This window comes from Ctenocephalides felis, unplaced genomic scaffold (assembly GCF_003426905.1).
Source record: "Ctenocephalides felis isolate EL2017-DRISC unplaced genomic scaffold, ASM342690v1 CF-g0.4_SCAFFOLD_01886, whole genome shotgun sequence".
Taxonomy (NCBI): domain Eukaryota; kingdom Metazoa; phylum Arthropoda; class Insecta; order Siphonaptera; family Pulicidae; genus Ctenocephalides; species Ctenocephalides felis.
In genome coordinates, this window is record NW_020538040.1 from 84,753,810 (window position 1) to 84,778,013 (window position 24,204).

The window sequence follows — 24,204 nt, forward strand, 5'->3', positions numbered from 1 at the left end:
CAGTCAGTTTCAGGACTTTCTAGGTATATAATGTCTCAAAATAATGCTATTATATATTCTATATTCTGTATACAAAAATGTTTGTTCGTAAATGAGCTCCTTCAATGGTATACCAACTAAAAATATCTAGTATTATATTATAACTTTTATACAATTATGAGTTTATAATTGTGTAAAAGTAATAGTAACTACCTAATGTATAATTAATTTTCGAAAAGGAAATAATAAAAGAATGTGAGATATTATTATTTTGTGAAAAATATTATACACAAAGATTTGTTTTTAATTCATATATAAGGTTCACTGCATTATTTTCATATAAAAATAAACATATTTAAAGAATTCAATATTTTCTATTAAAAATAATTACAAAATTGATTTTTATTCCGAAGTTTTTTGTCAATTTGAGATTTGTATGCATATTGAAATGCATAAAATAATGATTATTATAATAAAATGAATAAAAATGTTTGAAATATTTGTTAACTATTTCCAAAGTCTTAATAAATCCTTAGATATGTTAACAACACACTAGAGAAAACATTTATGTCAAGTATTATGTATCAAAGTTGTCGCAACCTGTGTAACCTGGAGTTGTTAAGCGGATATAACTCTTCCCTGAAGCGGAGTCAAATCCTAACAGATCTGGCTTCGGATATGATAAGCCATCTACAATACATACATACATTTTTTTAGTATGAAAAATTACTAACTGATTGTAAAGTATGTGGTATATAAGTGAAAGAGGCAGCTAACACAAATTAAATGAATTGTTACCTCACTGCAATCCATGCCTCATATAAAGATTCTCGGGGCATATTAACATTCATTGCAAGTGCCAGTCTAATCTGAAATTTCATTTAAATTATATTGGCATACTTGAATATTCAGAGTTTTTATAATATATTAGCGTACTTTTTATTAATTAAGCTTTTTTTTAATTACGAAGCAGAATCCGAACCATCCGAACATTCATTTCCGAATTATATCGTAGCAAGTCTAGTGAATCAAATGGGATTTCAAAAACTGTGAGAAATATATTATGGTTTTTCCTTGTATCTTCATATTACAATGTTTTCGCTTTTTCTGCAAGCTATTCATTCATGAACAGTATATGTGCACATAGGGATCTTTGTACAATGCGATAGTCTTGTAAATCAGATTTTGCAAGAATCTGATCCAAATTTTGGCGCATCTAGTTTTATCGATGTTAAGAGGTTAATTGGCTTTCCGTCGCCAATACTTAAGAATTGTTTTGGAAATGATGCAGTGCATAAAGAGGATAAATTTAAGCTTTTCAATAAGCTCAGAAAAATCTTGATAAAAGTTTATTGAAAGACATTCACAAAAAGGACAATAATATCTGTTATTAAAGTAGAAAAATGATAATAAAATGACTATTATAAAATAAGAATTTATGGTAGGAGGGTTATTGAAAAGTTTAGAGTAAAATAATGAAAGCTTAAAAATGACTTTTGCTAGAACACTTAGCTCAATTTACCTAAAAAATATTCTAATCTAAGGACGAGTCACCATTCAAGAAATAGAAACATAAAAATGAATGCTATAATTGGATTTAGTAACCAAATGTAATAAAATCATATAACTAATCACGTATTCTGGTTTATTAAAATTATTGAAGTAAAACTTCTTTAGGCGCAACTACGGTGAAAATAAAAAATACGGTGAAAATAGAGTTACGCCCAAACTATACGTCATTAGCTTTCGATGAAATCATTTCTATACGGATCGATTGTGATTAGTCGTCGGTTATGTGAATGGAGATTTGTCGTTGTATGCGTACCGGCATCAACGTTGTATGCGTATCGATATCAACAAATAAATCGGCATAGATAAATAAACATTTTAAAATTACATCGTAGTACAAATCTTGATTTAATGAAAAATGCCTGAATCAGAAGAATATTTTACCCTGTTCCTTGAAAATAATAAAACAAAGTAAACGTAAGTTTATTGATTAGAATTTATTTCTATATTATTCGTAGTTTCTATAAATCTTTGGAATTAATATTTTTAGGCAAGACAGATATTACAGCTGTTCAAAGAATGAGATTATATCTCCAGCGAAAAAGTAAAAAAATACAAGCAGTCAATTAATGTATGTTAATTTTTGAAGTTCTTCAAACAAAGTTACATGATGAGTAAAGTTGAAAATAATATTTGTTTAGACGTCGTTTAACATAATCCACTGCGTCAACGATTATAGAATTTATTAATGAGCAATTACTTCATTGTTCTAATGAAGGTTCATTTCTAAATGCTAATTACAATGACAAACCGATCATGTCATATTTATAGTATGACTAATTACATTATTGTTTTTAAATATTATACATATTTTTAATGCTATTATAAATATATAATTTATAATTTATCATTATATAAATGTGTATAATGGTTGACACTAATAAATATGTGCATCACGAGTGTTACCATATTACTAATAAACATTATTCAAAATTGTTATATGATGTATTTATTTTTCTTAAATGCCATCTTAAGTAGCAAATAAGTTTTACTTCAATCGCCTGTGAACCTTACGCGCACTCTTCTTTATTTTTGTCACATCTTAATTGGTCATAATTCCAATACTTTAAAAAAATCAAGATCATCGAAAATTGTTAATAAACTCTTTATTTTTAGACATGAGAAATTCATAAACTTGCCTTGAAGCTTTAACCTTTTCCACTCGAATGCCGCCGCTCCAAAATTCATATAAATCGGAATTCGCTAGTGGAAAGGGTTAATTCATATTTTCTTGAGTTTGATAATAATTTTCAAAAGCAAACAATTCAAATACATTGTCATCTAAATTAATTCAGGTTCAACAAGTGATAAATCAACAAACTAACGTATCGATATCCTTGCAGCTGTACCTGACATCGAACGTGAGTCAGGCCGACTACAACATGGGATACTGCATGACCGGCACCCTGGAGCGCGGCAGCGAGGAAACGAACCATTTCCAGACGACGCACTTCGCAGTGATTCGAAGGAGGATAGGAAACGAAAAAGAGTGCACTCGGAAATCATGATAGATATGAATTAAAAAAATGAGAAAAATAATATCAAACAAACCTAAAAAAAACAAACAATTATACGTAAGTTAATATACATATATGAAATCGATTTAAGTTGTGATATCAGAACATTGTAATTATAGGCAGAGGGGTGTCCGCAATAAAACTCGAGAAATCTGTTGTTTAACTAATTGACTCGCACAGTAATTAAAAAAAAATATGCGCAAAACGCCTGATCGCATAGCAAATTCATAGCATTTTGACAGTCTTTACCATATGAATATATCATATTGCAATATTGTCTTAGGTCTTTTACTACCAATTTATATGAAGGAAGAACCGTAACATAGCGTTGCCATAACAACGATATGTCACGGTCTATTTTACCGTGAAAATTGACCAAATTATTGTTAAAAACTATTTCTAGTGCATAGTTTTCACCAAACTTCAAGAAACACGTTAATCGCTATAATAATATCAGAAAAAAATAACAGGGCTATGATAACTATACATGCATACTTTTTTTCTCGACAAGCTTTGTCAGTTTTATATGTAAGCCAAGGAATCTGCAAGTTCTTTCGAAACACACTGCAATTGTAACTTCTACTTCATTTTCTACTAAATCGCGTCGAACATATATGTCAAACATGGCTCATGAAGAACTTTTTGGCGTCAGACATATATGACTGACATGCCAATTAACGTATTGGAATCAATGAAATATTTTATTTATGAAACGTAATTCGTAGTTGGCAACCTTGTAAAGATTGCAATCTACGAGTTATGTCAACCAAATAATGAGGCAGTCAACCTAATAATGAAGAACATTTTTTTAGTCAAATTTGGTAATGTTTGATTTGGGCATATCTGATTCTGGTAACTGATACATCTGACATATAAATTCATATCTTAACGTAAATATAAATATAAATATATATATATATATATATATATATTAAGCGTTGTAAAATTCAAAAACAATGTACCACAATCAGTTAAATAGAGTGAAATATTAGAATACTTAATATGAATATGATTGTCACGGTAATTTATTGGGATTTTGTAAAATAATGATTTATTGTACATTTTTAAGTGATCAATATTTTTAATATGGTATTAGATAATATATTAAATAATAATTTTAAAAAAAAAACTTTACTGTATTGTTATTGCAAATAAATTTGCGTAATTTTACACTGTTTTTAGTAAAATTTATTTGCAGTAATAATACAATAAGAGTTAAAGTAATTAAACACATAAATCGTCATGTCAATCACATATGTCTGACACTATGAAAAATTACATGAGCGATGTCAGGCATAAAATGTCTGATATACGCGATTTGGTAGAAGGAGAAAAACAGTTTTACTATAAGACTATGTTCATGTATGACGAAAGTTTTTCCATGCATTTTAGCAAAAATAAAAAAAAAATCTCTGAAACATTAAGATTTATTGATACATTTTCAAATATATTATCTTATAAAGTTACCATATAAATTTTTTCTGGTATTAGCGTGGCGGGTAACGTGTTAATGTATTATTTAGATACATCATCAAAAAGATTCAAATTCTGAAAGGATTTGGTAATTTAACCAAAAAAAACCTTTACAGTTATAATACCCAAATTTAAAAATGGCAACTTATCGAAAATATAATTAATATAATATAATCATTTTTTGCCGAAAAAAAAAACATTTACATTAAAGAAATAAAAATGTCAAGAAATAAGTTATCAAATTGCTCGATGAAGATATAGTTGTTATATAACGTATAGACTATTGTTATAAAACAAATGCCTATTGTCAATTGAAACTCAGTTTATATGTAAAGCAGTATTTTCAAATTTACGAAGACTTGTAAATGGTTATATAAAGTTGAGTTTTTAGAGCTATATGCAAACAAGTATATAATTCGAAAATATTCAGTCAAAATTTAAGGGCCGATTCTGCCGTAAAATGTTAGCACCATTTTATATAAAAAAAATGCTACGTAACATGGCCTTGCCATAACATTAGTCTAGTTTACGGCAGAATTGTTGGTCTCTTAGTTTGCGTTTTGGAGTAGAATTGTAAATTTCTCATTTATAACGGACACCACTTTGCCTATAACATACAAAATGTTTTTTGTTGTAAAGTTATATAAATAAGTTACAAATAGTTAACTATTATTTTTAAAAATTCTTAGTATTAATTAAATGTTTTTAAAATTAAAACAAGTGTTATTACTATAATTTCCTTGTGGAATTATAATTGAGAAACACTTTAACTATGCTCATTTGGAATCAGTATTATAATAAGCTATATTAAGATATATTTCAGATTATATTATATATATACGTCCAAGATGTAGCCCTCCATATATAAAATCAAGATCTCAAAGCAGTGTAACAGTAAATTAATAATGCATTTGATCAAGCTTGATGTTATTCGATGCACAATAATGTTGACTGTTTTAATGTAATAAGGAACATTTTAAATGATTAGTCCTAATACCTAGATTCATTTTGTAAAACCCAAATTCATTAGTTAAGTACTTATTTTTAGGACTATTCATTACAATAGTTTCTATAAACAATATTATAAATTTATTGTTTGTTAATATTAAGTTTAGCAAAAATTTTGTTTACGTTTCATGCTTATTGTTAATGTTAAAAAACTTGTTTCGATTGTTGATTTTGTTAATGTTATATTATTGATTAAAGTTATGAATATTTGCAAGGCATACGTTATATTAATAAGTTAACAGCAAGTCTATATGAACTGCTAATATCGATTGTTATTGACAATTTCACAATAAGTGGGTATTATTTAACAATACTAATTTATATTAAATTTATTATTACTGTAAAATGGCAAAGGGACATCTTTCCCCGAATCGAGTAGGATAACTCATTTTTCCATTTATTAAAAAAGAAAGTAACGCTAAATAACGTATCATTATAACATATTACTTGTAAGAAGTGTTCAATAATCTTAAAATGCAGATCAAAATCTACATAAAATTACTTGTAAATGGTGATCCACGTACTGAAGTGTTTTAGTCTTGCAATTATACGATTTTTTTTGTGCTAAAATACAATGATAGACATGTAGCAAAATTACAAGTACTATAATTGTGGGAAATACTGATTAAGTTATTTAAACAAAATTACTTCTGAACACATTCACTGCTCCCGCACGCATATGTTGCGTGAGACCGTTGTCAATAGCCAGGCGCCAAACGCACCAGATGCGTTTGCTTTCTGTTGCCATAGTGTTTTTAGTAAAATAAAATGATTAAATCGAAATTTTATACTGCAATTATTTCAAATTAAAGGAGCCATATTTATTCTATACTGATACTTTTTTTAATTTCCAGCTAACTTGTCTAAAAATGGATTTATTTGATATTATATAAAGTTTAGCATATGGTGAAGTATAAGCAACACAAGTTTAGCAGTGAATGTGTTAATTTCGTGAAATGTTTTAGTATTGCATAACGTATGCCTTTATAAATATTGGACCTTGATCATTTCAAAAAGCCCGGTGCGTGTACGTAATTTTTTAAAGTTTATGTTTAGATGTTAATTAAGTATTAAAGTTTCTAATAACTGATTCTTCATCTAAATTAAAGAGTCTTAAATATATGTTGTCCGAATAAAAAAGCAATAATTCATATTTTTTATATTTCCAAAATATTTCCTTCAATTCAATAACAAGATATTTGTAATTTTATATGCAACATGTATTTACATATAATATACTAATTTATTATTTCATCGCAATAGATTTGCTTTACAACTGGACAATCGCCAAATTCATTTCTAAATGTTTCGAATGACATTTACATTTCATCACCGTTTCTTTATCTCCCATATGAAAAATATGAATTTTTGTTAAAACTTGTAAAATATATATGAACTATTCCTATGTATATTTCCAATGTTAGTAATGTAAGCGCTGCGTAATTAAGGACAGTATTAATTACATATAATACAACATATTATTTTTCAAATGAATATAATATTTGCGGAATAATAAATATTTTGTCAAATTATCTAGTCTGGTAACATAACACGCATACAAACGATTGCTCATGGATTTTTTATTGCTCAAAGCTATAGAATAAAATTGAAATGTAAATGAAGACAGTGTTTTATTAGTAAAAATTATTTATTGCAGCATCTTGTAAAATTTAACAATAATCGATGTAGTAAAGGGTCAACACTAGAACAAACTGTAATGAAGCCCCAACTACAATAAAACTATACATTTTTAAGCAAATTATATATAATTAAATTTAAAGCAACGATTTTCTATATATAAATGATAAAATCTGAATGAATAACATGCATACATACAAGTTCAACTTATTTATAATTTGTTCACAGTTTTGTGTTTTTTTTTTAGATATATAGATTATAATATTTTAGTTTCTTGTTCATTATTGAAACTTTCTAAATTTCTCTAATATTTTTCATTTTTAATTCAGCACATTTGTGTCAAATAATTCAAATTTTCAAGATTTCAGTTCAAATGTTCATTTGTGATGTTTTTTTTTCAAGGATGAAACATTCTCTTATTGTTTGATTAAGTTATTTTTCACGGTGTAACTTTAGTAGTGTAGTATCAGTAGATAAATTTCAGCTATATTTATCACGATTACAATATGATAGTTTATAAAATAATTAGTGCTGAAAACTGTTTTCCGTATATTGTTTTAGAAATATTTTGAACTTGAAAAAATCTCAAATTTCTTTGTCTAAACCTGACACTACACATGTTCAACGAATGCTTTAATTAGGCAATAAACCAATGATTCCTGAAATAGTCCACAAGGACCCCCAAAGGTCCATGACACTATTTAGGAGGTCCAAGTCAAAAGAAGAAAAATCGGGATATACGAATTGAAAATGGGGATCCACAGTATGATGCACTACATTACTATCTATTGACTATATTAAAATGGAAAGTAAAATGCAATATTTATAAATAGAACTAAAAAGTATTTTTCTGAAGTAAAACTTCTTAAGGCGCGACAAGGGTGTAAATCCGTACAAATGCAACGGAAGTCCCAAACTTTTTGTCATTCGCTCTCAATGAGATCATTTCTATATGAGTCGATTGTGATTAGTGGTCGTGTATGTGAATAAAGATTTGTCGTTGTATGCGTACCGCTATCAACAAGGAAATCAGCATGGACAAAAAAACATTTTAAAGTTACATCGTGGTACAAATCCTAATTTAATGAAAAATGTCTGAAACAGAAAATTATTTTACCCCGTTCCTTGAATATACTACTAAACTAAACGTAAGTTTATTGATTAGAAATTATTTCTATATTCTTAGTTTCTATAAATCTTTCAAGTTATTAAATTGGAAAATATTCTTTAGGCAAGACAGATATTACAGCTGTTCAAAGAATGAGATTATATCGCCAGCGAAAAAGTAAAAAAATACAAGCAGTCAATGAATGTATGTTAATTTTAATTACATGGAGTTCTTCAAACACAATTACATGATAAGTGAAGTTGCGAAAAGAATATTTGTTCAGGCTTTGTTTAACATAATCCACTGTGTGAACAAATATTATAAAAGTTATTAATCAGCAATTACTTCATTTCTCTAATGAAGGTTCATTTCTAAATGATAATTATAATGACAAACCGATCATGTCATATTTGAAGCATTACTTTAATTACATTATTGTTTTTAAATATCATACATATTTTTAATGCTATTATAATTATATAATTTATAATTTATCATTATATAAATGTGTATAATGTTTGACACTAATAAATGTGTGCATCACGAGTGTTACCATATTACTAATAAACATTATTCAAAATTGTTATATGATATATTTATTTTTACTTAAATGCGATCTTGTACAGTAGCATTTAAATTTTACTTCAATCGCATGTGAACCTTACGCGCACTCTTTTTTTATAAAAATGTGCAAGTTGTAGCATTCGATTTATGGTCGTAATATGATTGAGCTTGGAAAGACCAATTTGCTAACTATTGAAAGGCTTGGCAAAATTCTTTGCGCTTTTTGAGACTGTATCGTATAGTATTTCTGGATACTAAAAATAAAAGACGGTTCAATAGTTGTGAAATAAACAGTAGGAAGATGATTTAGCGTTATTACTGATCTAGCAAATAAAAATATGTGGATTGGACAACTAGCCGGGAGATCTAATATTAATTAATAAACCTTACACAATTGTAGTCAAATAATAGTTAAACTTTTTTTGTTATTGTTTTTAAATTCAATTAGTAAGTGTATACAATGGACATTTACTTTTACTTTAAATATTTATTAAACTTAAGTACAGTTATAAATTTACAAAAAAAAGCGATATCGTGTAAATAGAGGGTCCATCGCAAAGTCCAAGGGGTTCACGACACAAAGTTTTGAGCAATAATCAGCATTTATAGTACGCATTTTTGCTACTGCTTATATTGTACAAAAAAAACTGCATATAAAATATGTCTCTGACTAAAGAAAATACCCACCACCAAGATAACTTATTAACTATTAGTAAAATATAAGTTACTTACCACTGAGTAATAGGTTCACCGAACAATATTAAACTAATTAAAACTGGCACTAACACACATTGTCAAATATATATGACAATTTTAAAAATCGCGTTTTCACGTAATAGTTGCTCATCACACGCAAAACCGAACATAACAGAAAAATGTAATATAATTTAAAAAATATATTGTATTTACGAGGTAAACATACGATGAACAAATATTATACGCTGGAGTAACTTATGTAGTAGGTACGTTTAATTTGCTGAACAAGAAAAAACTCAAATTTGCACTAACACTAGATTATATATACGTATTATCTGATGACTCACCGCGGCTTATAAACACGTTTTCACAAATAATTAAAATCGGCATCACATTTGCCCACGCTACGAGTTATTGGTACATCAACAGTCACATAAATGATGCCAATGTTACACTAATATGTATTTAAACAATTACAATAACTAAAATTCACGTATAGTCTATCCTCAATAGTCTATCTACTTCACCTAGTATTAACACGAGTCCACGCGCGTCACTAAATTCAGTTTTCACTATTGTCAATAAGAATTGCGTAACGTACCTATCGGCCCAACTGCAGACCCAATACTGAATGCATCAATCTAATATCAGTCATAAAGTCATTCCACCTATAGACAAATGTCATAGATAAAAGGTACCAAAAACCAAGGATGTGCGCAACCTTCATGCCATGTCCGGCCATTTCTTGTACAGGTGTACTAAACTGCAACAATTGAATTTTGTCAACATAATGAAAAAAAGCATTTTACGACTTAAGCGAAATTATGCGATAAATTAAAAAATATTTTCTATCACTAGTAAATGAAATGCTTATCTTTTTTCAAAATTTGTTTGTCTATATAGTAGTCTGTATAGTTTCTTTCCAGCTAGTTTTACTATTTTTTAAATAAAAGCAATAGTATAATTAACAAATAATAAATATTAATAATATATATATATATATATATATAAATATATATATATAAATATATATATATAAATATATATATATAAATATATATATATATATAAGTATTAATAATAATAATTAAAAACTAATAATAGGCCATTATTAGTTATACAAGTGTATTTCTGTAAGTAGTAGATCCTAAAATTAGAATTGGGACAAATACCAATGCAGATGACCTCCACGAAAAAAATATAACCAAGGCAATTGGAAAGATTTTAATATAAAATTTTAGAATTCGGCTAATTCTCGGATAAAATAAAAATATTATGATGATGCTATGTTAAGGTGCGCGTCCTCACCTAACGAACGAGCACGAACGAACATGACGAACAAGGAAATACAAAGAAGAACGAACACGAACACAAACGAAGGCGAACGAAGGCGAACGAATCATTCCAAACGAAATGGAACAAACGCCTTAAAGCAGTGAGGGCTTGAATCTTCTTTGATCGAGGATGTAACGTGAAACGTCAGTTTTATTATTTAAAGTGGAGGAAAAAGAAAAAATTATTGAAAGTGATCAAATTTACAAAATTTATCAATAATAGCAATATCACATGATAGTCACAACATAAACTGATGCAGGACTGCACATATTAACATAAACTAGTGGGGCGCATGGCATCGTGCCTTAAGGCAATTTGCTGGAACTTTCCGTACCAAAAATTTTTTTTTTTTTAAAGATTAACATTTTTGAAAAAAAATTACTCTGAAAAATTAGGTTTTTGAAAAACTATAAATTTTTGACAAAAATTTACTTTTATTTGAAAACAAAAGACTTTTTGAAGAAAAGTGTATTTTGAAATATTTTGGAAATTCTGAACTTTCTTTCATAGCAATCGTACTGCTTTAACTGCATCGAGACGAAAAATCAAAGCGCGTAAGCGCCGCGCCGCCGTCTAACGGGTAAGCATTGGTACGGAACCCATAGGAATGTAAACAAAATTTATACTTATTGTTAAAATGTCTATAAAATATCTGATAATTTGATGTGCATATGTCTAATGATCATTTTTGACCGCCAAATGACCTTTTTTTTACTCTTTTCACTAGATCTCCGAAACCGCTAGACCTGCCTTCATGAAAATTTGATCAGTTCTTCATCTTGTTAATACAAGTAAAATGGTTGTTGAATTATTCAAATCGGACGCTCCGTTCTCTTAAAAACAGAGTTACCGTTTTTGGCACTTTTTGCCCCATATCTTCGGAACGGCTAGACCTTTGCCAAAAACTAATCAGCACGTCTCCTTATCAATACGAATGAATGTTTTTTGAATTATTCAATACGAATCGAATGTATTTTGAATTATCAATTCAAATCGCTTCATCAGTGTTCCCGAAATCGTCGACGAAAATTTGTATCCGCACACACACACATACATCAATTTTTTCTAAGGTATACCAAAATGTTCAGAAACCTCTGAAACGTAAAGATATATAAAAATTTTCATTTTCGATTTTTTTGCGATTACTATAACTTACCCTACGGGACGTTAAAAAAAATATTTGTCTTTCTTGGTAGCGTCCACACTGCACATACCAACTAACAATTTTCTTTGATGTACCGACAAGTTGCGGAATATTGCTCGCTATGTTCGTTTGTGTTCGTTGTGGCGTCCACACTATACTCGTTGCCGTTCGTTCTGGTACGTACATTCTTCCTTGTAATCTGGTAATACTAAATTTGTGGAACCTCAGATTCGAAGTCCATAGCTCTAATCACTAATTATTCTTCCCCGTTAAATACCTGTTATTACGGCTTCTATTGAACGTATTGCATTTTCTCACATATTATTTGAGTGCCTCAAAACGCCCTTGTTTAGGATATCTTCAAGATCAGTCACTGGTGCAGCAACTTCCTCAAAATAAAATTTTGTCATTAAATATATATACTTTTTGTTAGGAATTATTAGGCATAGTATAATGTTTTTCAAGATTGACTCATTTAGAATAGAGTTTGACTTGATATCATTGTAATTTTTAATTCACATTATGTGGTTTATACTAATCGATATGCATTAATAAAAAAAAATCTTACATACATTTATTCTTATTTAATCTTGTAAAAAATAAAATTTATGAAAATGCTTAATTCTTAATAAAAAGATCTATTAAATTGTTATTTTTCTTAACTGTTTTAGGATCTACCAATGATAATCACTGTACTAGCAAAAATAACGGAGATATATCTTACATCTATTTGAATATATTTCTTGATTTTCAACAGCAGTATATTTATACAAAAGATAAAAACCAATAGGAAAAAAATGCATTTAATTGCATATGGTACCACTTTAATAAATCCCCAGCTTTGAAAAGATTAATCGAAACCATTTTACAACTGCACTTATCTAAAAAAATTAAAAAATGATATTTTAGCTAATGATATATCATTATTATATATTTTAGTCATTTTCTAAATTTAAAAATAAAATAACAAGCTATAATTATTAGCCATACTCACATATTTGATAAATTCATACAACAATCGATCAGATTGAGTATAAAAATAACATAACGGTTTTAGGCAGGTGAATTTTAAATTACCAAATTTATATTTTTATTATCTTGTAACATAAAAATAGTTCTTATAACTTCTTTGGTAAATAAGTATATTTCAATGATTTTTTTAATATAAACGTAATTATATAATAAGATATTTATACAATATATTACAAACTATATAACAGAATATCTAACTAATTAATTTTCAACTTAATTAAACCTCAATATAATTAAACAATAAACAATATCTTACCAAATAATTATAGGTTTCATTAAAAGTTAAGAAAGTACAAAAATTGGCACAAATGAATTCACGATAATAGAAAAGTTAAACATAGATTGCTTTTAAATAAACAATTTAAATGTTATATGCATATGTCAATTAAATAAACATGCATATATTCATTAAATTCATAGTGTAAATAATTTAAAGCGCTATGTTAATAAAATATACTTCATAAAACAAAGTAAATTTAAAAGTATATGCAATGTATCCATATCAATTAATAAAATCTTAATAAAATTTATATAATTACTAATATATTACTTTTAAAGTAGCAGTGAAATAAATTTGAATTTTTCTGTATAAATAAAGTCATCCAAACTTAATTACATATATACATATATTAATTTTACATAAGGCACATTTACTTATTATTAGAGCAATTATTACTTCTGACTATATCGGGTTATGCCATATCAAGATGTAAAGATTTCATTACCTTTCAATAGTAATCTGTGACAATATTATTTAGTGTTAACTAAAATGAAAATAAATACAGAAATTTCTATATTATTACAAAATATCTGTGATATAATTAATGCAGAACAAAAAAATTAATTTTTAATGTTTTTATCATTTGAAACTATCATCGATGCAATAAAATAATTTTTAATTTCTTATATAACTTTGTTAAATACTATAATGTCAACATTTGTATAAAAAACTACAAGATTTTTATATGACTATTTATTTTCTGAATTATAAATTACTTGAATTATAAATTGTTATACGACTTATACCTGTTCACAGAACAGAAATATTATAAAAATTCTGTACAGAGAATTGAAATCGAGAGTATTAATAAAATTTGATATTGTCATCACTATAAATATTGCCGATATAATTTCAAGCAAAACATTAGAACTTTTAATTTCCACTCCATGTTTTTCATTATTTGATATTTGTTGATATTAATATGTCTTCCATATTAGATCTTCTGGTTGAAATACGACTCATAATTTAAATTTTGAGATTTAACTCTTCGCACTCGAATGGTGACAATATGTCAATATGGTAAACCTTCTAGTAACTCGATGTGTATATATATATACAAACATAATACATACTTGCAATTCGAGATAATTGTAAAAATATTTGTTCTCCAATGTTCAAAAACATAACGATTCCTTACTTGATTCTACTGTGTAATTTTACGTTCACAGGATGTACATTTTCATTAAAATTTGGCCAAGAGTTGATGGTAGGTAGTGTGTAAAGGGTTAAAACAACTACATATATACTTGATTTAGAATATATTACTGTTAAAAAAAAAAAAATTAAAAAATGGCGCTTGAAATCAATTCATGTCTCATTTGCCTTAAAATTAAAATTCTAAACTTTATATTAACCTTTTGCGGTCGGCTCGGCTTCACAGCTTGACGCAAAGTTTTAATAAAAACGTACTGATAAGACAGAAATCCACCTGCAGTAGTGCGTATTCCCAAACTGTTACGCGTTACAATATTCTGTAATTAATTATGTTAATACATAATGGATAATCGCCATCCCACCGCAAAGGGTGCATCAACCAAAATCGCGTATAAGTTTTCTATTAATTTGCTCTCTCTCACTTTTAGTTGTATTCAGTCTTTAATATTTATCTTGTTAACTTTCCGTAGCGTAAGTTATAGTAATGGCAAAAAAATAAAAAATTAAAATTTTTAGGTAACTTTACGTTTGAAAGTCTTCTGAACACTTTGACATACCTTAGAAAAAATGGATGTGTGTGTATGCGGATACAATTTTTCAACGACGATTTCGAAAACCGATCAACGGATTTGAATGATTCAAAAAACATTCGATCCCTAATGATGGGAAGACTGATTAGTTTTTGGCCAAGGCAATGAAAAACTGATCAAATTTTTGGGAAGACAGGTCAAGCGGTTTTGAAGATTCAATAGAAAAAGTAAAAAAAATTGCCATTTGGCGGTCAAAAATAATAATTAGGCACATGCTCATTAAATTATCAGATATTTTATAGAGATTTTAATAATAAGTACAAATTTTGTTTCTATGGGTTTCGTATCAATGTTCATCCGCTATAATACAAGACGTCGCTTATGCGCTTCGATATTTCGTCTCTCAAACAGCTACGCATCGCGATTGCTTTGAATTTTTTTTTAATTTTCTAAAAAAAATAAAATACAAATAAATTCTTTTTTTAAAAAAATCAAAATTCTCGAATATCCAATTTTTTCAAAGTTTTCAAAAACTTTATTTACGCTACGGGAAGTTCTAGCAATTTGCCTTAAGGCACAATGCCATGCACCACTAGTTATATCATTACGTTACTACCTAATCATTAGGAAGTGCATAACTAACGATAAGAAAATTACAAATATCGTAATGTCTGAATAGTAGAAGGTGCTCGAACCAGCGCTCATATCGCGGTGTACTTCACGAGCAGCCGTCAAGGCGCTCAGCGTCAATTCGCTGGCGATGCGCGGGCTTCGAGTTCGCACCAGGGCGGCAAGTTTGTCAGCTTCGCGGGCACAGGCATCCAGCTGAAGACGTGACGGATTCGCCACGTTTGTCTGTACAGTTACAAATAAATCCGACTCTGGCGATAAATAGCCGCGTAACGAACACTGCGCTACCTAAATAGAAGAAAATAATTAAATATAAATTCATGTTTGAATTCTCACGCTGTACTAACCACAGTCGCGTGTTATTTTCTTCAGATACATTTTTTTTTAAAATAGCTATCATAATGTAACTACCGTACCCCGCATAACGTTCGCCTCGCACAATGGACGCTGCATATAACTAACTTTTTTCGGGTGCGAACGCTCCACACAATGAACTTTGCTTCATACAACGTTCTGAAGTCTTGTCATTTGTAGTAAAAAATATGTTTCTCAAAATAATTCAAAGGTTGCACCTTGGAAATTCTTGCCCTCGCTGTGAAAATATACTTGTTGGAAAAAAAATTCACTCTTAAAGGCCTTGAAAAAATTATGGAAGTGGATGATCAAAAATTGAGGAAGAAAAGGCCAGTCAGCAGATTTCTAGTGCGTAAAGACAAGCATGGGCTTTTTAGTCAAATAGAAAGTAGTGCAAGAATTCGTAAATATTTACTTTTCAAACATTTCTCATATTAGAAATTAGTACAATGCCTATCATTTGCGGTAGATCTTAACACGTAGAAGACCGCATGCCCACCGGTGGTACACAACGTACTAACATTATCACGTGCGATCTCAACCAGCAAAGCAAGATTACTAGACACGCCGCTGGGTGTTGCTACTATCTTCTAGTTTATATTGTAAGATATTTATTGTTAGCAATCTCTGCTTAATGTTAATGCTCATGTAGAACAGATTGCAGAATAAATTAAATTAAAGAAAAGTCTTCAAGGTGTTATAGAAAAGACTAAAAGACTGTCGACAGTTTCGTCAAAAATTCAGGAGCTAAAAAGACAAAAAATATCGCTCTGATGGTAACTTTATTCGTAAATTAATAAAAAAAATTTAATGTTTTGATTATCTTATTTTCTATGACCATATTTCAAACTACAGAATGAATTAATTTTATTTTCATGTGTTTACATGAAAAAAAAAAGAGTTTCGCATAAAGAGCTTTCTCCAGGTACGAATTAAGTACCTTAAGCGGGGTATCATTGTAATTAAGTTTAATTATTTCCTTTAATCATTTAGTACAGTACCTGGATTTGTCTCTCCAAAGCTTTAAGCAAAGCATACAACGTCAAATGAGATTGAGCAGGACCTCTGAGCGCGTAGAGAGCGCGGTCAATTTGTTTTCTAGAGTATAAAATGCGAACAGCACCAGCGCAAATTGGACAACAAGCTCCAGGCGGAATATATCTGAATGGAAACATAAATAGATGTTATATATTTTTATGTATGTATATATATACAGTGCCGGCTTTAGGGTAGGGCGAGGTGGGCGACCGCCCTGGGCGCCGGCAAAAAGGGGCGCTGCAGGCGCCCCCCGGCTGATGCTCATAGTTCGAGGTCTGCTTAGTCGTCTCGTAAATTCCCTAAATTAAGCGTTTTTTTTGTCTATTGTCAAAACACATTGTCCTTTTAACGTTTTGGTAAAAAAAAAGCTAGCGTTATTGTAGCGAAGCGTAACAAACTCAGCTCATTCGCATGGGATAGCAAACTTGGCCACTTGGCCAGTCACTCGAAATGGCAAAATCATTGATCACATAATTACTAGTGGCCCAGTGCAAACTCGCATTGATAATTATCCGAAGAATGATGCAGGCCGACATTTCTCTAATTCTCATTTCACAAAAATTCTTACAAACAATGAAACAATTCAGCGCCGTTGGTTAATTTACTCCGTTTCTAAGGATCGAGTTTATTATTTTGTTGTAGACTATTTGATAGTAGCTCAACGTCGAACTTAGTATCTCAAGGGTATAACAACTGGAAATACTTGTCTGCAATATTAAAAAATCATGAAAATAGCACTTTTCATAAGAAGTTTTACTTTTTCATGGATTGAAGCTAAACTACGATTAAAAATAGAAAAAACGATGGAATAATGTTTTGTCTAGATTGATGCATATCACACTTTATTTAGCCGAAAACAATATGACGTTCAGAGGCACTTCTGACAAACTATATACGCCAAATAACGGAAAGTTCTTAGGCTTTGTACAAATACTAGCCAAATTTCATCTAGTCATGCAGGAGCACTTGCGATTAGCTATGAAGGGTGATATTTCAGACCACTCAGCTTCTGTTCATCGATGGAAAATTCTAACCGATCACTTGGGACTATACGAGAAAAAAGCACAGTGACACTCGTTGGGAAGCAAGAATAAGTAGTGTTACAGTAGTCCGTTATCAAATTAGTACTATCCATGATGCTTTGATTACTTTGGCTCTTGAAACTCAGAAAACTGATGTTCAAATGTCTCATGAAGCTACTACTCTAGCCGAACAACTAAAAGATTTCAGCTTCATAGTTTCATTGGTTGTTTGGTATGACATACTTCATCAAATAAATGTTGTAAGTAAATCTCTACAGTCAACAGATATGGATCTTGGTAAATGTACACAAATGTTGAAAAAATGCGGCAATTTTTTGGAAGACTACAGAAATACGGGCTTTAAAAGCGCTATTTTAACTGCGAAGGAGTTGGCTGAAGAACTAGAAATTGAGCGTCAAGCTGGTGAAATTGTACGCGATGACCCTATAACTTCTCCAGAAAAAATTTGAGGTTGAATTTTTCAACTGTCTTTTGGACAACATTAATTTCAATCAATGAAAGGTTCGAACAGTTAAATGAGTACTCGGAATATTGGTCTTTTTTGTACAATATTAAACAGATTCCAGAAAAACGCGACCTTCTCAAGCTCTGTAGTGATCTCCAATTAAAATTAACTGTAGACTCTAAATCAGACATAGATGGTTGTATGTTATGTGATGAACTTATAAGTCTGGCATCCCACCTGATAAAAATGTGGTTACTCCCATTTTTGTTATAAATTTTATCAACGATTTCAACTTACAAGAACTGTATCCAAATGTATGGATATCATTGCGAATTTTATTAACTATACCTGTAACGGTTGCTAGTGGGGAGCTTTTCAAAGCTGAAGCTAATAAAAACCTATCTTCGATCAGCGATTTCGCAATCTAGATTGACAAACTTAGCAACTGTGTCAATTGAGAACGAAATTGCTGAAAACATCGACTTCGACAACCTTATAAAAGAGTTTGCTGATAGAAAGGCCAGAAAAGTAAAATTCTATTAGTGGTTCTATTAATGGTTATCTTTTATAATATTTTTTTTTTAATAAACGGTTATTTCATTAGATGTTTTTCTTTTTTCCAAATGGGTTTGAATTGCAGGTGAAGGGCGCCGTAGAAATCTCGCCCCGGGCGCTGGTAGTGTTAAAGCCGGCCCTGTATATATACATATGTGTGTGTGCATGTATTAAAAATATAGTATTTAAATTTTTCTTATAAGCTATTATTTTTCACATTACTTTTATTTAAAAACTTCTCTTTTCATCAAAAAAATATTTATTTATTTCATTCTACGTTTGGGTGATATGGAAAATAACCTCGAAAATCAATTTCTATAAAAACGATTCCAAAAAGAATAAATTTAAAGGCAGACACAAAAACTTCAAACGATTCTTACAATATTTATTTCATAAATTAATTACGTAAGATCAACGTTTACAAAAAAAAAAAACCAACAGATGATTAACAGTCGAGAAGACAAAACGAAACATCGGTTAGAAAAATAAATTCATAATTTTCGTCTTTCTACATACTCATAAGGACACACAACTATAGATCAACGTATTTAAAAAATTATAGTATTTACTAAATATACAATTTGATTTTTGGAAAGTGTTGAATTTAGAAAAAAATAGTCACCATGGTAAAAATGATTTTATTTCATTTTTGAAGTGTTTAATCAAGTGTATATATTTAATATAAAAAAATTAACATAGGTTATAGAAGCTTCAATACCATATCTTGGATAATTACCCTTCACAATCAGCTTGCTCTAATGGTTTACAAACAACATGAAGTCCGCATTGTGCAGAATTAATAGAATCTCCTATCAAACCAACTGCTAAGCAAGGACCATTATAATCCACAGAAGAATAATCTGCATAAAAATTATATTATTATTTTAAAAATATCTTGAAAATATATATTTGAAAAAACAGTTATTTAAAATAAATTACCTTTTTTTTTAAATATGTATAATATAAATGTAAATGAATTTGTAAATTTCAATAATTACCCAAAAAATAGTTTTTTTTTTATAAATAATAGTTAACTTTAAAACTTAAAATTGCACATTCATTCTGCAGTCTACATATAAAAATAGATCGGTTTTTAAAGAATTAATATTAGTATACACCCAGGCCTCGCTATACGGCCGCTCTTTATACGGCCTTTCGCTATAACGGCCCTCTTTAATTAAGGTACGTTTTCGATATACGGCCTAAAATGTTTCGCTATAACGGCTTTTTTTCTCTATGTCGATATATTGCGCAATCTCGGTTTTGAAGATTTAAACGAATCTGATGTGCTAGATCTACTTGCAACTGATAGGGAACCCCTTTCATATGAGGAACTCATTCAGTTGCAAGCAGAGCCGGCAATTGATGAAGATACAGAACCTGTTGTATCCAAACAGCTAACATCAAAAATCATGTCGAGCGCTTTTTCATATTTTGAACAAGGTATAAACATCTTCCTTGAAAACGATCCTGACATCGAACGTAGCGCTTATGTGTATCGAGGAATTAACTCAGCCATTAACTGTTATAAATCACTAAAGGAAAAAATAGACAAGAAGGCAAAACAAACAAGACAAATTTTTCAACCCACCAGCGCAAAATGATGGTGACAGTGATCTGTAGGTTTTAGTTGTTTCATTTCTATTTGAAAATTATGTAATGTTTTTGAAGTTTTTTATTTTATGTAAAATTTATGTTCTTGTTAGATATGTTTATAATTTAAACAAAATAAAAAAATAAAATGCATTTTGGATGAAACCATATTATATATTTATTAAATTTGGAACCGATCCCATTGAATTTGTATGAATACGTATTAGAATAATTGATTCGTTATACGGCTTTTCGCTTTACGGCCAAGTTTTGCGGAACGTATCTAGGCCGTAAAGCGAGGCCCCAGTGTATTTTATAAGCTAATTATTCAGTGAATTTTCAATTGCGACAAGTCTACCGATTTATATTTTAGAACACAATGTCTAGTCAACAAACCATGGAACTATAGTGTAATTTGTGAAACTTGTGTAATACAGTTTACAAAGTTCGTTTAGTTTCAGTAAATTCAAAAATATTGTTTTAACAATTAGTATTTTTGCACTTGTTCTAATTTTAAAGGATCACATCATTAATTATAAGTTAAAATTGAGAATATTTAAAATCAAGCAAAAAGGCTGAATCAAATAAATAAATAAAAATAATAAATAAAAATAATCATAAGATAAAAATAACTATAATGAATAAACAAATAAATAAAATAACAGTAATAACTAGCTGTAAGTTGCATTTGGAGCGTAAAGGGCCTAAAAATGGTCCGATTGGAATAATTTAAAAAACATTTTACTTGTGTAGACGGTGCAAAAATGCTTTTACAAAAAATTGTAATTTTCAAAAAATAAACAGTTTCAAAAAATTCAAATTTTTAAATTTTTCATAATTTTCAAATAAATCTAAATTTTGAAAAAAATCGAGGAACATAATTTTCAAAAAAATATCGTTTTTTACAAAAATTTCGAAAAATTTCAAAATTTTCATTTCTTTTTAATTTCAAAATTACAAAAAAATCAAATTTTTCAAACATTTCGAAATTTTAAAAAAAATCTAAATTTAACAAAAAATGAACAAATTTTTTGTAAACAAACACATAAGTTGTTTGTAGAACACGCCTGTCGCCCAATTTAATAAGCACTTATAAATAAATAGTATTTATAATAAATAATCGATTTGAAATTATTTAAAACAATTGTCATTAATTATTGAGTAATTTTTATTGATTATTAACTTCCCGTAACTTATGAGAGAACGGAGATCGAATGAAAAAAGTGAAAAAATGGCGTTTGGCGGTCAAAAATTATTTATCCGTTAGGCTGGGATGCGGCGTTTACGCGCTTCTATATATTTTTCACGATTGACTAAAATCTCTAAATCATTTTTTTAAAAGTTCTCAACAAACTTTAACCTTTTTTTCAAAAATTTTAATTTAAGTTCCAGCAATTTGGCTTAATGTAGAATACCATGCACCATTAATTGACTATTTTCATTTCTCAAATGTTAAATTACGGTACGGAAAGTTCCAACAATTTGCATTAAGGCACGATGCCATGCACCACTAGTTTATGACTCAAATTAGATACCTGCATGTGCAGCACATTCACTGCGGTAAGTTACACCATTAAATCCGCAAACTGGTCCGCTGTGGGAAGAGCATCCGGTGAGACAGGGACCCCAGTATGCAAGACGCGAACCACTAGCTAACAGCCCGCAGACGGATGAATGCTCTCGTCCTGCAGTATCGCACACTGGTTCCGACAAACTCGAGCCGCAGGAGTTAGTTTTGTTAACTTAAAAAGATAAGAATACTAATGTGAATCTAATGAATTGAAGAATTATTTTTAGGCTTGCAACAAATAGTATATTCGGCAAAATGCCGAATACCGAATATTCGGCATACTCCAGAGACCGAATACCAAATATTCGGCAACTATTTGGCAGGTTTTTGACGCTTAAACTCGTTTGTATTAATGTAATTACTATAGTATAGTAGTTGTTATATTACAAACGCACGACATGTTTATTCTAGTTTGATGCCTAGACTTGCAACCACTATTCTGTTACTCTTTGTTATTTAGAACACTTCTAACACAATTCTATTCTGCCGAAGACCGAATACTTGATTACCATATGTGATAGGGAAATAAATAGTAAAATCATGATGGAAATTTTTTTTACATATTATGCAAATGTGTTTCAATTATTTCTTCCATAAACATTTAATTTAAACTTAATATTATTTTTTATATATTAGGAAGGGTAATTATAATAAAATAAATAATACACTGATCAAATTATATATTTAGTATATTTTGCTTCTTGGATGTTAACTATTCGCTATTCGACTGAATAGTAAGTTACTAAACCGTATTCGGCCGAATATTAAAAAACGTGCCGAATATGCCGAATACCGAATATTCGGTGCAAGCCTATTGTTTAATTAATCAATGATACATAACATTTGGTAGACAACGTGAATTGCGGTGAAAAATCCGATATTTTATCAAGAATTTCTTTAATTATAGAACTATAATTTTATTAATATTAAGTCAATAAAATTATTTGAATTTCTGCAAAAATATGTTCTGAAAGTTAGAGGACGAATACGTATGTCCTGCGGAATATGTAAAAAAAGTGTTAGGTTTTAAATATTTACTGAGGAATTTTGGCTGCAATATGTAATTGATAAGAGAAATAAAGCCGTTAATAATTTTAATACAGTAGAACTCCAATTATCCGAATTAAAGGGGACCGAGACCCATTCGGATAATCAAATATTCGGATAATCGGAGTTTTTTTTAAAAATTGCCATTGGAGAGAAAAAAAGTTACGTTTTGATATTGCACTATTTTTTTATTGAATTAAATGAAAGAAACATGACATTTTCACATGTTTTAAATATAAATAAAATGTACTTATGTACAAGTTTATAAATGAAAATCATTGTTTTATAAACATCTCCGTCAAATAAAAACAAACAATGTGCCTACACTGGCTTTGCTGGTGGAAGAATAATAGCGCACTTAGACTTTTTTTGAACACTTTTTTTTAACAGTCGGAGTTCGGATAATTGGAGTTCTACTGTATAAAGTATATAGAGACAATATCACATTTTAATATCTTGGGTTCTGTTAACAGACAGAAACGTAGTAAAAATTAAAACGTTGCGTATTCGTGCGACGTAAAAATGTGACATATCTTTGCTCGTTACAGCAGCGTCACGGTTGTTTCATTTTTCTAACAATTGTGTTTTAATGGGGTTTGCATATAATATTGTACAAAATTATGTATCAATTAATATTTACCGCATTCATATTGTAAACAAGGTCTGTGTAAAGCGGATAAACAGACAGTGCGTCTTGGCAAGCAAACTTGATTGCTACGGCACTGATGATCAGCGCAAGCATCTCTTGAGCCACATGGACCAAATTCCACATCTCCGTCCCCAATTCCTGCACACCTGATTAACAAATAATTATAGAACAATTTCATGACTACCACATATCGATTTGTGACATTTAGATATTTAACAATAAATCATTCTAAAATCCAGTAAAATATATTCG

The 24,204-nt window shown here is 29.4% G+C and overlaps 2 protein-coding genes across 2 annotated transcripts in view; one reads left to right on the top strand and one right to left on the bottom strand.

Moving 5' to 3' along the window:
- Positions 1 to 3,056, top strand: part of LOC113375462 — a 189,398-nt gene extending 186,342 nt beyond the window's left edge. The window contains exon 4 of the mRNA XM_026615396.1: positions 2,892 to 3,056. Coding sequence (XP_026471181.1) covers positions 2,892 to 3,056 — 165 coding nt within the window. The remainder of the gene's footprint in view (positions 1 to 2,891) is intronic.
- Positions 3,057 to 7,216: 4,160 nt separating this feature from the next.
- Positions 7,217 to 24,204, bottom strand: part of LOC113375463 (reversion-inducing cysteine-rich protein with Kazal motifs-like) — a 28,481-nt gene continuing 11,493 nt past the window's right edge. The window contains exons 9-14 of the mRNA XM_026615397.1: positions 23,944 to 24,098; positions 22,222 to 22,428; positions 19,830 to 19,953; positions 17,014 to 17,173; positions 15,718 to 15,946; positions 7,217 to 7,275 (exon numbers count right to left, since the gene is read on the bottom strand). Of these exons, the coding sequence (XP_026471182.1) occupies positions 7,217 to 7,275; positions 15,718 to 15,946; positions 17,014 to 17,173; positions 19,830 to 19,953; positions 22,222 to 22,428; positions 23,944 to 24,098 (934 nt within the window). The remainder of the gene's footprint in view (positions 7,276 to 15,717; positions 15,947 to 17,013; positions 17,174 to 19,829; positions 19,954 to 22,221; positions 22,429 to 23,943; positions 24,099 to 24,204) is intronic.